The 18217-nt window shown below is 41.4% G+C and overlaps 1 protein-coding gene across 13 annotated transcripts in view; it reads left to right on the top strand.

Moving 5' to 3' along the window:
- Positions 1-18217, top strand: part of FRMD4B (FERM domain containing 4B) — a 386278-nt gene that overhangs the window by 348677 nt on the left and 19384 nt on the right. For all 13 annotated transcript variants that reach the window (XM_049863176.1, XM_049863181.1, XM_049863177.1 and 10 more), the window contains 6 exons: positions 11338-11414; positions 14040-14178; positions 14802-14943; positions 15929-16062; positions 16156-16275; positions 17438-17666. In XM_049863176.1, coding sequence (XP_049719133.1) covers positions 11338-11414; positions 14040-14178; positions 14802-14943; positions 15929-16062; positions 16156-16275; positions 17438-17666 — 841 coding nt within the window. The remainder of the gene's footprint in view (positions 1-11337; positions 11415-14039; positions 14179-14801; positions 14944-15928; positions 16063-16155; positions 16276-17437; positions 17667-18217) is intronic.

Genomic DNA, 18217 nt, shown 5'->3' with positions numbered 1-18217 from the left:
TTGACTAGTCTGAATGCAGAGACTAGCAATTAGTATGTAAAGTATTGTGAAAAATTAAAGTGTTCTATAAGGGTTCTAAGGAGACAGTATTTAGTATATACCTGTGAACAAAGATTGAGTGGTTTGGGTTTTTTTTTTTTTTTGTATGAGAATTTTGGCGATAAACTAAAGATTTCAAATTCATCCATCATCCTTCAGGAAGAAATTTCTAGGAATAGAGTGCCATGTTCTTAATTTTATATATATATAAAAGAAAAAAAAAAAAACACACAGCCCATTCTGTTTACAAGGACACTGAGGTAGTGCTTTATATGCTGAATCTCATTTAAAGAAAAGCCACAGTCCCTGTTACCAAAGATTGACAGTCTAACTGGAAAGACAAAATGACATTCAAAATCCAGGATTTTATTCAAAATACTTAGTAACCAGGCTAGGTACTGGCGCATAAGAAGGGATAGCAGCTGTCAAAATCTGACGCAGCCATACCAGTGCCTGTGAACCCCCAGGTCAGCCGTGACTACCAATACATGCAGTCAGTGCGATAATGCAGGTACGCCACTCCTCACTTATCCACGTGGTTAGGTTCCAAAGATCAGGTTGTTAGGCGAAAATTGGCGTTATGTGAAAATGGAGGATGACTACACCATTATGTAAGTGTCAAATTACGTCATTATGTAATTGCCAAACCACTGAGAATCATAGCCCAGTCAAGGTGACGCATAACCTTAACCATCTCAGCCAGCTTTACTCTTATCTCGTACCTCGATGTGCATTACTGCCAGACGTATGTCATTCACATGCAAAATAGTAGGATAGGAGATTTTTTACTATTGTCGTAAATGCGAAATGTCAGATAATGAGGTCGTCAATAAGTGAGGACTAGGTGTATTAACAGGAAGCCATTAGATCAGCCAGGGGAAGTGACAGATTCTGCCACAGAGGAAGCTTGGATGAGATGACATCCTCTTAGACAGATTTTAATGTTATACTACATTTCCTGATACTCAGAACTTAGTCTAATCTTTTTGCCAAAATACTCAAAATGTGTTAGCTCTTGCATTTAAGATGTGATTTTTTTTTTTTTTTAATGCCTGTAAGGCTGTGATACCACATCAGAAAAAGTAATTTTTACTACTGAGTGTACCATTGGGGTATGTTACATAATTTGAGTCCCTTCTGATAGGTGATGTTTGCATGTAGAAAGCCATCTGAACAGCCGTTTGTTCCTAAACATATTACCCAGTTGGAAGAATTAGAACTCCAAAATTGATAATTTTTTAACAAAAAATTTTATCTTCGTTAACACATTCCACCTACCTTAGCCTAGTTATATCACCAAATATTGTCATTTAAGTCAGGATTCCTCAGTCTCAACACTCTTGACATTTTGGGCTAGATAATTCTTTCTTGTGGGGGCTGTCCTGTGCATTGTTATAGGATGTTTAGCAGCATCCTTGGCCTCTACCCACTAGATGCCAGTAGTACCTCTCCCACAGTGTGACAATCAAAAATGTTTCCACACATTGCCAAGTGGCCCTGAGGGGTAGGTAGAGTGGTGCAGTATCACCCCTAGTTGAAAACCACTGATCTGAGTAAAGTTAAAGAGACTCAGAGCTCTAGAAGGAGTCCTGGTGGCGTAATGGCTAAGCACTCAGCTGCTAACCAAAAGGTTGATGGTTCAGACCCACCCAGCAGCTCCACAGGAGAAAGACCTGGAGATCTGCTCCATAAAGATTACAGCCTAGAAAACCCTATGGGATTGACTCCACGGCACCCAATCATAACAGACCCCCAGTCCTACAGATGTCTACCCTGATTGCCGCTTTCTCTTCTTCTGTAATGAAGCACTGGGAAATGCTCCTGTTTACTTTCCTTTTTTGGTAACATAGCAAATGTTCGTAGAGTGCTTTTCCCAGGTGAGAAAGGCAAGGATATTGTGCTGCGGTTATGCATTGGGATCAATCGAGCCTGGCTGTGCTTGGGAGGGAATCCCAGATCTGTACTTTTTTAGCTATGTGACCTTGGCCAATTTACTTAAACATCCCTGAGCCTTAGTTTTCTCTTTTGTAAAATGGAGCTAAAAGCAGTACTTCCCCCTTGAGTTGCTGGGAGGACTCAAAGAGATAATCCATGCAACATCTTGGTGCTGCAGTTGACACAGTTGGCCACAGTTTGTCAGCTGGCACTGTCACTATTAACTGCACATTTGTTATATGACTGTCACTCCTACTAGCCTGTAGTCCTTCATGGCAGGGGCTTCACCCTAGTCACATAAATATGTGGTGGATAGAAGAATGTCTGGATGGAAGGTAGGTCAATTTGGCTTTCAAAAAATCCCATTATCCTTGGTTACGAGGGAGGGGAAAAGTGGGGATGGAAAAACACTAAATAGGCAATAGATAAGTGGTAACTTTGGTGAAGGGTAAGACAGTATATAATACTGGGGAAGCCAGCACAACTTGTCCAAGGCGAGGTCATGGAAGCTCCATAGACATAACCAAACTCATTGAGGAACCGAATTACTGGGCTGAGGGCCGTGGGGATCATGGTCTTGGGGAACATCTAGCTCAGTTGGCATAACATATTTTATAAACAAAATATTCTACATTCTACTTTGGTGAGTAGCGTCTGGAGTCTTAAAAGCTTTTGAGTGGCCATCTAAGATACTTCACTGGTCTCACTCCACCCGGAGCAAGGGAAAATTAAGAAAACCAAAGACATAAGGGAAAGATTAGTCCAAAGAACTGATGAACCACAAGTACTACAGCCTCCACCAGACTGAGTCCAGTACAGCTAGATGGTGACCTGCTACCACCACCAGCTGCTCTGACAGGGATCACAATAAATGGTCCTGGACAGAGCTAGAGAAAAATGTAGAACAAAATTCTAACTCAAAAAAAAAAAAAGACCAGACTTACTGGTCTGACAGAGACTGGAGAAACCCCAAGAGTATGGCCCCCGAACACACTTTTAGCTCAGTAATAAAGGTACTCCTGAGGTTTCACCCTTCAGCCATAGATTGGACAGGGCCATAAAACAAACAAGACTTAATGGGGCACACCAGTTCAGGGGCAGGGACTAGGAGGTAGGAGGGAACAGGAAAGCTGGTAATAGGGAACCCAAGCTCGAGAAGGGGAGACTGTTGACATGTCATGGTGTTGGTAACTGTCATGGATTGAATTGTGACCCCCCAATATATCTATCAACTTGGCTAGGTCATAATTCCCAGTATTGTGTGATTGTCTACCATTTTGTCATCTGGTGTGATTTCCCTATGTCTTGTAAATCCTATCACTATGATGTAATGAGGTGGATTAGCAGCAGTCAAAATTGATGAGATCTACAAGATTAGATAGTGTCTTAAGCCAATCTCTTTTGAGATATAAAAAAGAGAATCTAGCAGAGTGACAGGGGGACCTCATACCACCAAGAAGGCAGCACCAGGAGCAGAGCGTGACCTTTGGACCTGAGGTTCCTGCGATGAGATGCTCCCAGACCAAGGGATGACAAGTACCTTCCTCCAGAGCCAACAGAGAGAGAAAGCCTTCCCCTGGAGCTGGCATCCTAACTTTGAACTTCTCGCCTACTGGACTGTGAGAGAATAAACTTCCCTTTGTTAAGGCCATCCACGTGTGATATTTCTGTTATAGCAGCACTAGATGACTAAGATAGTAACTAGTGTCACAAAACAATGTGTACTAATTGTTTAATGTGAAGGTAGTTTGTTCTGTAAACCTTCATCTAAAGTACAGTAAAAAAAAAAAAAAATGTGATGTAAACATAAAAAATCCTATCATCTTAAGCTCTACTGGAGAATTCAACCAGAGTGCCCCCACTTTTGCCACATCTGCTCAAACCAGCACTGTCGAATCCGGAAATGTTGTTGTTAGGTGCCATGAAGTTGATTCCAAATCATAGCAAACTCCACGTGGCAGAGTAGAACAGCTGTCGTCTTTACCGAAGCAGGCTGCCAGGCCTTTCTCCCGAGGAGCCTCTGGGTGGGTTCGAACCACTAACCATTCAGATAGCAGTTGAGCAGATAATTGTTTGCACCACCATATCTCAACATGTGCCCCCAATGCGTACTAGGAAGGGAATAGGCTTCATCAGGTCGGACTAAGTGATCTCCTTTGAATGAATTATCCAAGATATCTGCCCCCGAAAAGAAACAATGCAAACTCTTTGTACATAAAATAAAAATCCCATTATCCTGCAAAATTCTATTTTTGTGAGACTCTGAAAGGCAAAGCAGATCCACTCCCCTGATCTTGAGTACTAACAGTATGTTCATCAAAAATAACTTTTTCAAAATGAAAAAAGAATGAATTATCAGTACTACTGAGATGTTGTTTATCTCAGATCACCTGATGTGAGTCATTGTCTGCCATACAGTCATAGACTAGAGCTGGAAGATTCCAAATTTGGCCATTTCCAGGTGACTTCTCAGTTAAATGATTAACAGATACTGTAAGTGTTGTTCAGGTATGTGTGTGTAGTATTAAAAAACCAAGCCTCTGCTGACGTCCTGCCTACTTTTGCCTAGTTGGGTTTTATACCTTTGGGTGACACCTACTTTCGATTCATCAAGATTAAGAAAGACAGTTCGATCTTTTCTGTCCCAGGCTTTCCCTGGGTCTTTCCTTTCCCCAGGGAGGCCCCTCTTGCCCATGGCAGGGGTACAGTCTTCAGCATTTTTGTTTGTGTCAGGGCACATTCCTTCTCTCCTCTGTAACGCAGACAGGAGGGAACTTGCTGCCCGGCCTGTGCCTGTAGGGTGTGTCCTTGACCCTGCTGTCCCTCCCCACCTGTGACCTTCGCAATACCAGAGCAGTAAACAGATTTCCTACCTAGAGGGTGTATCAGGAAACCAACACAAAATCAACAGAAATACAGCAGATGGTTTTCAGTGAGACGAAAACTCACAGAACTGGAAGCCTGGCTGACACAGATATGTCAACAGAACAATTCAGCTGTTTTTCTCATCAGTGGAAAGACAGATGTTGGGTCCAGACAGCTGTTTCTAGTTCTATTTCAGCTATCAGACGACTATCTGGTAAAATTAGGAAAGAAGTGAGAGTCCTTCATAACAAATACAACTGGCTTTATCATTTACTGAATGTTTATTCTGAGCCAGGAACTGTGCTAAGTGCCTCACAGACCTCTTACTGAAATGTTCAACAACCCTGTGAGGCAGGCATTGTTGGTCCCATTTTACAGATGGGGAAACTGAGACTTAGGAAGATTAATCAACTTCCCAAATACAACACAACTGCAAGTGGTAGAACCGGAATTCAAACAAGACAGCCTGCCTTGGCTCACTGGTAAACACCACAAGGGAGGGGACCAGTTGATCGTTCACCAACAAGATCCCGGCCTCGCACACAGAAAGTCCTCAAGAAATATTTATTAATTAATAATAGATGGGTAAATAATGACTTCAAATGCCACGGAAGTACACGTTACCCTGTTTCCTGGAAGTCACTCTGCTTTTCCTTGTAGTCTCGTTTTCCTAAAGGTTGACAATAACCTCAGGTGTTCAGGAGCCATTCTAACAATGGGGTGGGGATGGGGGACCCGTGATTTTTTTCTAATTCTTAACGTTTAAAAAAGTGGGTGGGCTCTAACTAAATACTGTTTTTCTATTTCAACAAAAATGGCGTAAATACTCAACACATTCATGTCATTAAGTAAAGCGTAATGATGTGTGACCAATTATTCTAAAAAATCACCTTTCTTTACATCTAAGAATGAAGAAATTTATTGTGATTATATTATTTTACACAAGCTCACTTTCAGAAACAGGGTTTGATTCCTCCCAGGTGTTCTGTGTCCATTTTTAAATTTTGGTTACTTTATTTTTTAAGACAGGAGGATTGGTGTCTTTTGGGTATATTCTCTTTCCTTCACAGTTTCTTGCTTATCTTTGTTAGCCTACGGGCAGTCCCCATATTACGAACGAGTTCCGTTCCTAACTGTCTTTAAGGTAAATTTGTATGTAAGTTGAAACAGTTAGGTACCGTTCTTATCAGTTGTCAGTCGAATGTTTATCTAAGTATATAGTGTACCTTTCTCTGCATAAAAAATTAAACACTTCCAGGTACCCTAAGACATCTCTAACATAATAATACAGTAATAACAATGTTTTGAGGCATGTTGCAAAGTAACACCGGTTTATTACAAACCATTCTATGTACCTCAAATTTTTAATATAATGGGCTTTATGGGGTTGGTTTGTAATGACTAGGTTTGTCCATAAGTCGAATGTTTGTAACCCGGGGACTGCCTATACTGTTTATATTCATCTTTTACTTTTTTTCTGTTGTATCTAATTTTGCAATCTCAAGATTAATCCCAGGTATTGTCTCATCTATTGCTATCTACTTCCTTCTTTTGATGCCAGAGGTTACGCTCTTCATTCTAGACAAGTGGAGAATGCAAAGAGATTTAAAAAAAAAAAAAAAAATTTGCTGTCATTGATTCCGACTCATGGTGACCCTATAGGACAAAGTAGAACTGCCCCATAGAGTTTCCAAGAAGCTCCTGGTGGATTTGAACTGCAAACCTTTTGGTTAGCAGCCATAGCACTTAACCACTACACCACCAGGATTTCCATAAAGGGATTAGGGAGACCTAATTTATAGATTTTTTTCCTTCTTACAAGTATTTCCCTTTGTCACTAGCACCATGAATTCTAAAACAACAGAATTTCAAACTTATAGCTCCTAATAAGTGCCACGTAAACAACCAGACCAAACCACTGCCGTCAAGTCAATTCCAACTCATAGCAACCCTATAGGACAGAGTAGAACTGCCACATAGGGTTTCCAAGTCTGTAATTTTTACAGAAATAGACTGCCACGTCTTTCTCCTGAGAAGCAACTGGTGGGTTCAAACCATTGACCTTTCCATTAGCAGCAGAGCGTTTAACCACTGTGTCACCAGGGCTCCTCACATAAATAGCAGTGAATACTAATTAATGATAATATAAGCAGAATTGCTATTATACTTGTATAATAATGACTTAAGGAATCATTTCAGTTTCATACTCAAATAAAGCTCCAGGTTTTTTGTTTGTTTGTTTTTAGCTCTTCAGGATTGGAAATGTTGATGTCTTAGTCATCTAGTGCTGCTATAACAGAAATACCACAAGTGGATGGCTTTAACAAAGAGAAATTTACACTCTCACAGTCTAGTAGGGTACAAGTCCAAATTCAGGGTGTCTCCTCTAGGGGAAGGCTTTCTCTCTCTGTTGGCTCTGGAGGAAGGTCTTTGTCCCGATCTTCACCTTGTCCAGGAGCTTCTCAGGCGCAGGGACCCCATGTCCAAAGGACGCGCTCTGCTCCTGGTGCTGCTTCCTTGGTGGTATGAAATCCCCCACTCTTAGCTTGCTTCTCTTTCCTTTTATCTCTTGAGAAATAAAAGGTGGTACAGGCCACACCCCAGAAAAACTCTCTTTACCTTGGATCAGGGAGGTGACCTGAGTAAGGGTGGTGTTACAATCCCACCCCAATCCTCTCAACATAAAATTACAATCACAAAATGGAGTACAATCACACAATACTGGGAATCATGGCCTAACCAAGTCGATACATGCATTTTGCGGGGGACATAATTCAATCCAAGACAGTTAACTTGGGCAAAATAATTTTTTTCCTATTTTAATATGAAAATTACAGATCTGTGTGTATTATATATATATTAATATACATATTTAATATATATGTATATTATATAAATAGTCCTGCCCTATGAGACACTATACACCCTGTAATAATCTTACCTTATATAGACACTAATGTTCTCCAAATAATAGAAAATACGAAGCATACTGTGCTTCCTTCTACCTCCTTTTGAACTTTGATCTCTGCCCTCAAATCTAGAATGTTATCCTTGCAGCCATTCTTTGTCATCTTTCAGGTCATTTAGAGTAATCCTGATTATAGGACAGATGGTTTCTCTAATACAGAGCTTCCAACAAGTCAGGTCAGCTTAATGGATATTTTTTTTGACCAAGTTCCCCTTCTTCCACTTGTCTGAAATCTCCACGTAACTTTGACCAAAGAGGGTGTCTTATTAATCCTTTCAGGAAAACACTGGTGTGTAGCCAAAAGGAAGGAAATGAACCCTGATCAGTTGCCTGCCGTGTGCCAGGCTCTGCCCTAGGCTCATTGCGTGAGTGATATTTGGGTAGATGAATTCACATCACCAAAGTTCCATTGTCATTTTCAGAGCCTCATCCTTGTTCTCTGAGATCAAGAACACCAGAATAATTTTGAGAGTACAACAGAATAGTGATTTCAGAAATTTCAAAAGAACTCACTTATTTGCAGCTGCGAGCTAGATCAAGTACTGTTATACTTATCTGTCTTTACCTAGCAACTTTAAGCATTGGTAAGAATCACAATGATAAGAATGTTATGAAATGTCTACAATAGGGGCTTCTGAAATGGCTGGGAGCTGGAAATCCCACTCTCCTATAAAATAGGCGGACCTGTGTTCATTTTACATAAAGCTTTATTGCTATGTTTATTTTGAGAAATTAAAAAATACAGAAGAGTACCAAGAATGTGATAACTCCTGCCTGCCTACCTGAATTGATGATTATTAATATTTTGTTATATTTGCTTCATCTTAATTTTGTTAATAAAAAATAAACATCGCAGGTTATATTGAGATTTTCTGTATTACATACCCCTTGTCTGTTCCATTCTCCCACCAAAGAGGCGACCCCTGTCAAGAATTAAGTTTGTGTCATTCCATACATGAAATCATATTTTGCACAAACTTTCTAAGGTTTCAGGTGGGGAAATGGCTTTGCTTTTCAGACTTAAGTTCCCTGGGTGTTGAAAATGGTTTGCATTTGACTACTAATTGGAAGGTTGGCAATTTGAACCCACTCAGCGGTGGCGTGGAAGAAAGGCCGACGATTTGCTTCTGTACAGATTAGAGCCATGAAAACCCTGTGGAGCAGTTCTGCTCTATAACACATGGGGTCACCATGAGTCAGAATCAACTCGACGGTGACAGGTTTGGCTTTGGGGCTTCAGACTTAAAAATCCAACCTTGTTCCCATAACTTCTTTTGTAAACCCACTTGCTGTTTAGTTATTCTAAATTCTCTGAATAAGTAAAGCCCTTCACCTGTTAAGCAGAGTTTGTGCTCACAGGAAGGAGCCCTGGTGACGCAATGGTTAAGTGCCCTGCTGCTAACCAAAAGGTCTGTGGTTGGAACTTACCAGCCACCCTGCAAGAGAAAGATGTGGGAGTCTTGTACCATAAAGATTACAGCCTAGGAAACCCTATGGGGCAGCTCTGCTCTGTCCTGCAGGGTGGCTGTGAGTCGGAATCAACTCCTGGGCAAATGGAATTGAGTTTTTAGTGTTCACAGGGAGCGAGTTTGCCCTTAGTGCAGGGACATGCTGAATGGAGTCAAAAGCTATAGCATTTCACATTTGTAAGTGATAAAGCGGAGGTGGTGGCTTTCAGAGATCATGTTTCAAGTCCAGCCCAGGTTTTTATGTGTGTGGGAATGGCCACAAAGGAAAACACAGCTGAGCTGCATTGTAACTGTTCCTGTAGAACCTGTTCACGTCCAGGGGTGAGTAACGCTGGGTAGACAAGTCTCCCTAAAACAGCCTCCGGTGAAATCTGTGCCCGAATTCAAAGCAGCTCGCTTCCCGGGAAGTCTCATCTGAATCCAAGCTGCACCCCCATTTAAAAATGTCTCACGCTTTGGGGGAAATCCGCTAGTGAGAACTTTGCTCTCCTCCCCGGGCTGGCATGGAGTAGGACTGGGGAGGTGCTACTCAACAGAGTTGCTGATGTCAGTAGTGTGTCAGCTGTGGGAGGCTCGGTGTATGAAACTGAGTTACACCTAAGTGTCTTATGAAATCCAGTGCAGAACTCACTGGAGCGGCTGTCTGGGAGGGGGGAGGTGGAAGGAACCTGGGGGTTTCCCCTCATATTTCAATCCCATTTTTGGAAAACCTGTGGATTTAAAGAAATGAAAGCCTCAAGCCCATGGACGTTTTAGGAAATCGGTATGTAGCTGTGTGCTTTCAGTAATTGCAACTTGAACTTGGCGTGAACGTTGTAGCTACAGTGGACGGCGTGTTAGGACCACGAAGGGCTGTGTGTTAGTGCCTGCTGCTTTATTTTTCTCTGGTGGGTTTGGGGGTTCGGTCCGAGCATGTTTGTGGCACGGCTACACGTACACAGGGAGCTTCAGCTCATTCTGGTCCCTTACGTGAGGTTTACACGTTTGTGAAAAGTCTTGGTTTCTGTACTTTGGGATATGGTTTTTCTGATAGTGTGTTGCCGCAAAGCTCTTAAACACTAACCGAGCTATTGAAAAATTATTACTATTTAGACAACTAAAATGCTCTTTTAAGATTCTTTGTGCATAATTTTAGAATCCAGCCAACATCTGATAATGGAATGAAATCACTGTGCTATTATTTCCCTAATTATCAAGATGGGGGCAGGGAAGCATCCAATTCTGAAGTCCAAGTTGAAAAGGACAAGTTGAGGCTCAGGCTAGTACAAGATCTAACAGAAGAGCCTGGGAAAGACCCCTTAAAGTACTGCAAGGTGTACTCAGTTCTGTGAATGGGCTGCCCTTTACCAAATGATTCTCTGGTTTTCAGATGCAAGGTGCTAATAAAGCCTGTTTCTCCTGACCGAGCAGCAAATAGCACTGAGCACAGCACTAGAATGTCAGCATTGCAAACACAGAGGCTGGATTCTGTTTGTAAAAACTGGGGCTCTCGCTCAGAAGGAAGAGGACACCACCAGCGTCTGCCGCCCACCCCCACCCCCACCCCCGCACCTGCCTCCACCTCCTAGTCATAGGTTTCTGTGGCTTGGGCGGGCTCGCAAGTCACCTCTCCACGATGTGGGCTTCTGTTTTACTTTCACTTTGCATTCTTTTGAAATCTAATCTCTGGTCTCCTCAAAACGCCTCTTTGAATATTTTTCCATCTAAACGTGAAGTCAACATCTTTGAGTTAGAGGAAAAACAGTATGCATGTTCCTCTACTGATGCCTAGTTTTATTGTTCAAGGAAGGTTTTTGCCGGTGAGATGAAGCTTAATAACTGCAGATTACTGGCAGAAAAAAGGATGAAAGGGTTTCTGGTTGTAGTTGGTTTATAAAAAGAGTGAGTCATGTATTTGTGCTTGAAATCTTATCAGTGCAGACCTTCCTGGGAACCTAAAATCGTTTGGTTATTAATCTGATCTATAAAAAAAAAAAAAATTTTTTTTCATCTGATCTATATGTTTAGAAAAAATAAAAATAACTAAAGCTCTGTGGCTTTTCTGTCTTCTTATTTTTTTAGTTATTCCAATGGAAACAGCTGGAGAATTTATATTTCCGTGAGAAAAAATTTGCTGTTGAAGTTCACGATCCACGAAGGTGAGGGTCACGAACTTTTCTCCCTGTTGACCTGGTCACTTTATGACTAATGCTGCTGAGAGCATTCATGTACAAGGGTTTGCATGGGTGTATGCTTTCATTTCTTTTGGGTATATATCTAGGAGTGGAATTGCTGGGCCATATGGAAACCCTGGTGGCATAGTGGTTAAGTGCTACGGCTGCTAACCAAGAGGTCAACGGTTCAAATCCACCAGGCGCTCCTTCGAAACTCTATGGGCCAGTTCTACTGTGTCCTATAGGGTCACTATGAGTCTGAATCGACTCAATGGCAGTGGGTTTGGTTTTGGTTTATGGTAACTCTATGTTTAACCTTTTGAGGAGCAGCCAAATTGCTTTCCAAAGTGGTTCACCATTTTGCCATCCCATCAGCGCTCTGTGAGGCTTTCAAGTTTTCCGCACCTAAATTATAAATTAAATTGTAACCATTCTAATAGGTGTGTAGTTGTGTCTCATTGTGGTTTTGATTTTCATTTCCCTCATGAATGTCAATGCTGAGCATCTTCTCATGTGCTTATTGGTTGTTTGTATATCTTCTTTAGGGAAATGCCTATTCACATCCTTTGCTCATTTTAAAATTTGGTAGTTCTGGCCGCTTTGAGGAGTTCTTGGGTGGTACAAGTACTTAACTTGCTCACCTGCTAACCAAAATGTTGGAGGCTCAAGTTCACCCAGAGGCATCTCGGAAGAAAGGCCTGGTGACCTCCTTCTGAGAAATCAGCCATTGAAAACCCTACGGAGCACAGTTCTGCTTTGACATACGTGGAGTTGCCACGAGTCAGAATCAACTCAGTGGTAACTGGTTTCATGACTAGTACCTGGTTTTGGTCACTTTGAAAAAATAGTTACCAAGTTTTGAATATGAATCGAGGTCCAAGTTCTCTTGAGAATTTTTTTTTTTTTTAACCAGTATCATTTTATGTCTTATAATCCAGTCTAATGTTTGTCTGAAGAGTTGGCTCTGGAAATGGTTTTAGCTCTGGGCTAACAGAGAGTCCGGGGGCCATGTCCTCTGGGGTCCGTCCAGTCTCAGACCATCAAGTCTGGTCTTTTTACTAGAACTTGAGTTCTGCATCCCACTTTTCTCCCACTCCATTAGGGACTCTGTTGTGTTTCCAGTCAGGGTGGTCATTGGTGGTAGCCAGGCACCATGTAGTTCTTCTGGCCTCAGGCTGAGGGATTGTCAGGTTTATGTGGCCCTTTCTGACTCTTGGTCTTATATTTCCCTTGTGTCTTTGGCGTTCTTCATTCTTCTTTGCTACAGTTGGGTTGGGACCAATTGATGCATCTTAGATGGCTGCTTGCTAGCTTTTAAGACCCCAGACGCCACTCACCAAAGTGGGATGTAGAACATTTTCTTAATAAACTTCATTATGCCAGTTGACCTAGATGTCCCCTGAAACCATGGTCCCCAGACTCGCACCCCTGCTACTCTGTCCCTCGAAGTGTTTAGTTGTATTCAGGAAACTTCTTAGCTTTTGCTTTAGTCCAGTCATGCTGACTTCCCCTGTATTGTGTGTTGTCCTTCCCTTTACCTAAAATAATTCTTGTCTACTATCTAATTAGTAAATACCCCTCTTCCTCCCTCCCCACCCTCGTAACCATCAAAGAATGTTTTCTTCTGGGTTTAAACCTTTTCTTAAGTTCTTGTAATGGTGGTCTCATGCTAAAATTCTTATTCAGTCCTGAGTGGTTCCTTTTTGGTAGAAAGATACATTTATAGATGTTTGGAGGTCAGAGAGGTGGGGGGAAACCAAAACAAACAAAAAAAAAAACCCAGTGCCGTCGAGTCAATTCCGACTCATAGCGACCCTATAGGACAGAGTAGAACTGCCCCATAGAATTTCCAAGGAGCGCCTGGTGGATTCGAACTGCCAACCCTGTGGTTAGCAGCCATAGCACTTAACCACTATGCCACCAGGGTTTCCCCGGGGGGGAAGCAGCTCTGCCAAAAAGGTGACCCAGTGAGATAAGGCAGTTCCAACAAAGAGCATTAGTTCTTCCCAACACACACACAGTGTCTGTCCCTCTCCCTAGTCTTCCCTACCCCCTCTGACTTCCCTCTCTCCCTCTCCTCTCTCCAGTTTTTCTCTGTGCACAAGCAACACTCTGGACCAGTTTTGAACTTGCATATTTTCAGACAGTATGGTTACGTCCATGTTCTGATAATGTCAGAGCCATTCACATCTACCTAACTCAGCAATGCCCTTTCACCTTGAAAAACGTGCTGACCCCACAGTTGCTAAGTCTGTAAAATATCGTCACCTTTATTCCTTACAGCTTGTGATGGCTGTGCATCCTGATGATTTATAACTAAATGTTTTTAGCACAACCTCACATTTGATGAATTCCTTGCCTGCTTTGTGTGTTTGTGTGTGTGTGTGTGTGTGTGTTTTAATATACTGGCTTATACGGAAGGTATCACCTAGATTATGACCAATTTTTGTTATAAAAGGAGACAATGAGAAGCTTGGCTGTTGCCCGCATAAGACTGAGTACAACAGGAAGACAATGAAGAAGATGCTTTGTGACAGCGTTACTCCGGGGTACATTTTGTGTTACGTGGGCCAGAAGCAAATGATTTGAGTGCTTTCCTTAATCTTTCAGGGTTTCAGTGTCAAGAAGGACCTTTGGGCAAAGTGGCCTCTTTGTGCAGACCTGGTATGCAAACTCTTCTCTCATCAAGTCCATCTGGGTGATGGCAATTAGTCAGCATCAGTTTTACTTGGACCGGAAGCAAAGCAAAGTAAGTAACCAGAAGCCTTACTATAGGGACAAATTCCAGTCTGTCATTTGCTTTCTGTTCAGAAGATAAGCATTCTCAGAAAAGATGCAAACACTTGGGTTTTAACTCTTTTCAGTTTTTTTTTTTTAAACTTTTGTTGTTGTTAGCTGCCATCGAGTTGATTTGGATCCCCAGCGACCTTAATGCACAACAGAACGAAACACTGCCTGGTCCTGCACCATCCTCACAATCGTTGCTGTGTTTGAGCCCATTGTTGCAGCTACTGTGTCAATCCACCAGATATTCTAGTTTTTCTTACATTTAAAAGATGGGCTGTATAGGTACTGGTTTAAAAGTTATAAGATTTGCCATCAGTTTGGCATGTCCGTGTGTGTACACTGGTGGTGTCGCTGTTGACATTTAAAGTTAGTGACTGAGCCATACCCTCAGAGAGAATCATGCATAGTTACCAAGAATATTTGAGCTGCAAAGCCTAAGTCTTGTGTTTTGTCTGAATTTTAATGTATAAAAATTTTAAATTATCACCCTTGTTGATATCTCTATTCTGTGGCAGCTATACTGTTTTATTAATTTGAGATATGTCACATGGAGTTAATTTTGTTTCACTGTTGTATACCTTTTAGGCAAAAATTCCTTCAGCCAGGAGTTTAGACGACATTGCAATGGATTTGACAGAGACGGGAACACCAAGGGTCTCCAAACTGGTGTCGCTGGAGGCAAAAAATCAGTTCATCATGGCAAGCAATGGCAGTTTAATCTCCTCAGGTAATGACTAGGAGGTTAAAAAAAAAAAAAAAAGTGCAAGATATCCTTTTTTTGTTTAATCTTTCTCTTTTTTTGTCATAACCCCACCCCCTTTTTTTTTTTAATTATGGTACTTACGTATGTACCGTAACGTGTGCCATTTCAGCCTTCTTCACGTGGACACTTCAGTGACATTAATTGTATTTATCACATTGTGCAGCCATCACCTCAGAAACCACTTTTAAATGAACGTTTTAACCCATTATTTTTGGAATAAATAAGTATATCAAAATCTATAGTGTGCCACAGTTTTGAACTAATTTTAGAAGGAGTCAAAAGAAAGTTAAATGATAAGAAGTCAGATTGTACAAGTAGCACTAGATACAAAGATAGTGAGTTTCCAGAGGTAGCTTGAGGGGGCAATTCTTCCCTACCCTCCTCCCTGTAAGTTCCATCAACTTCCCCCCATCTTTGTTTTTTTTTGATACAGATTATTGTCTAATGTAATAGAAAGTACTGTACAAACGTGATTGCCCTCAAAATGTGATTGCTGCCGCCAAATCCTCCCTCTGAAGAACCTTCTAGAATGTTTAACTTTCTTCTGCCTAACGAACTTCTGATGTGTAACTTTCCTTTGCACAGGACGTTCCATTGCCTTTCTTGCTTGCTTTCCAAAAGACCATTTTTAACAGTTAATCTCAAGGAACATCTTACCTTTTCTCCTGCTCAGAAAAAAATGAAATTTTTTCTTGAGCATATCTGCAACATGAAGCATTTTATCATTGCTGCCAAAATGCAAAAGGCACGTTTTATTACCAGGCTCTGTTTGATGCCCAGAAGCATGAGAAAATGTTCTCCAATTTCCTTTTATTATGTTCAGAAACAAGGAGAGAAAAAATAAACTACTATTTAATAGCAGGTTTAGCTTCAGAATCCTTTGTCCTTTAAACAGGAAGGAAACATGCCTCGTATAAACCTTCCCTGCCTCCCCCTCCTCCCACCCCAGGTTCCCAAGACTCAGAGGTTAGTGAGGAGCAAAAGAGAGAGAAAATTCTGGAACTCAAGAAGAAGGAAAAGCTGTTGCAAGAAAAACTCCTGCAAAAAGTCGAGGAGCTTAAGAAGATCTGCTTGCGGGAGGCTGTGAGTATCGTTGCCTTTTCAGGTTCTTCAAATTGTGTTTGTCAATTCACGCCAATGACACTTATCCCCTCTCAATTCTGTCCTGTTTTACAGGAACTCACTGGCAAAATACCAAAGGAGTATCCACTGAATGTAGGCGAAAAGCCCCCTCAGGTCAGAAGGCGTGTGGGCACTGCGTTCAAATTAGATGACAACTTGCTGCCAAGCGAAGAGGTAGGCACCCCAGCTCTGAGCACTTCTACTAATGAGGAGACCAGAAAGCGTCCGTTGGATGTGGTTGATTCGTTCCTTGGGGTTTTGAGTCCCTGCTATACATTTTAATCTCACCAGTTGAAATAGACAGCTTAGACCAAAGTGATCTCTTTCTCTCCCACACACCCCAATTAAAACTGAGTTATTTTCTCACTGCTTATGGTTTTTACTCCCTAAAACATGGAGAACGTTAAATAATCGCTGGATCTTTATGAATTGAGAAGCTGTGTCGTGAGAATTAAGAACCCCCAGCACTGGACTCTTCCACTGAAAACTAAGTAGCCTTTGGCAAGTAGCTTACCCTCTCCAAAGCCTCATTTCTCAAGTCTCAGTTTCCTCATCTGTAAAATGGGAGCAATGACCATACTTCCCTCTGAGGGTTGCAATGAGTATTAAATCAGAAAATACCTGTAAGGCACGCAGCTATAATAACGTTAAAAGATTTGCTAGCCAGTGTTTTTCATTTTTATGTCATCGAACTATATGACCCTACCCATGTTTCTTTTAGAAAATTTAGCAATCTTGGCTTTAGAAAACGAGAGCTATTTCTATCAGTAATAAACCAAGCTTTGCCATTTATTGAGCACTCAATGTGTACCCAGCTCTAGCTAAGCAACACAGAAGCATTAACTCATTTCATCTTCACTACACTTTTATAAGGTGAGTTTTATCTCTATTTTACAAAAAAACTGAGGCATTAAAACATTAAGCAGTATGCCCAAGTCCAACCAAGCAGAAACTACCAGAAAGAAGAATCAAGCTCAGCTTTATCTGTCTCTAAAGTTATGCATGTGGATATAACATTCTGCATCTGTGAGCCTTGAGTTAAAAGTCTCTTGAGAAAGATGATCGTGACCCAACCGACTGAATGAAGGAAAGGCCAACCCCTTCCTTGAGAAGGGAAGAGGCTTGGACTGATGGAAAGTTCAAGTAAGATGGACAAGGGAGATCTTATCTGCTAGGAAAGTGTGTAAGGAGACCTGTGCAGGAAATGTGGATTTTATTCGCAAACAGCGTCTGATTTCAGAATGTACCAGAAAATGAATTTTATTATCCATTGCATCTGAGCGTGACTGTCTATGTTCACAAAATTAAAACAGCATGATTAATAATATGTACACAGGATCCAGCTTTGCAAGAACTGGAGAGCAATTTCCTAATACAGCAGAAGCTAGTTGAAGCTGCAAAGAAACTTGCCAACGAGCCTGACCTTTGTAAAACCGTGAAGAAGAAACGGAAGCAAGACTACACAGATGCAGTGAAAAAGCTGCAGGAGATTGAAAATGCAATAAATGAATACCGAATTCGATGTGGAAAGAAACCCAGCCAGAAGCCAGCAGTTATTTTACCAGGTTAGTGATACGTAAGGTTTTTTGAGTCACTTAGCGAGTACTCTTGATGGTTATGTGGCATTTCCAAGCCAGTTCACTTGCTGAGGGTTGGAACGGAAGAAAGAACAGGGTCCAGAGTAAGTTTCTGAGGATAAAAGTCATCTGGAATTTCAGTCTTACAAGTTTATAAGCTTGATTTTCAGTGACATTCTCACTATTGAAAGACTATACTGTCACATTGCTTTACCTTTCAGGATGAAAGAGTGTGCGCGAAAATACTGGTTCATTATAAGACAGACTCACCTTTAGCTGGCCTGATGTCTTTGCATGCAATACAATTGTCAGTACAGGATATTAAGAAAGCTAAGCCCTTTCCAGTAGTTTCTAAGAGGTTTTTAATGCAGCAGACCATGCATTTTCTTAAGGACCTAGTCATAGATGTGTGGATAGAGAGGCGCTCTTAGAATTATTATCCTTATTGGAGGTTATTTAAAGGTATTGGAACATACTCGTGATACAGTGTCAAATGCAGAAAGGCAAAATGCAAAGTTGTAGCCACAGCACAGTCCCAG

The sequence above is a fragment of the Elephas maximus genome, chromosome 20 (genome assembly GCF_024166365.1).
Source record: "Elephas maximus indicus isolate mEleMax1 chromosome 20, mEleMax1 primary haplotype, whole genome shotgun sequence".
Classification (NCBI taxonomy): domain Eukaryota; kingdom Metazoa; phylum Chordata; class Mammalia; order Proboscidea; family Elephantidae; genus Elephas; species Elephas maximus.
This window is presented reverse-complemented; position numbering and strand designations above follow the sequence as displayed.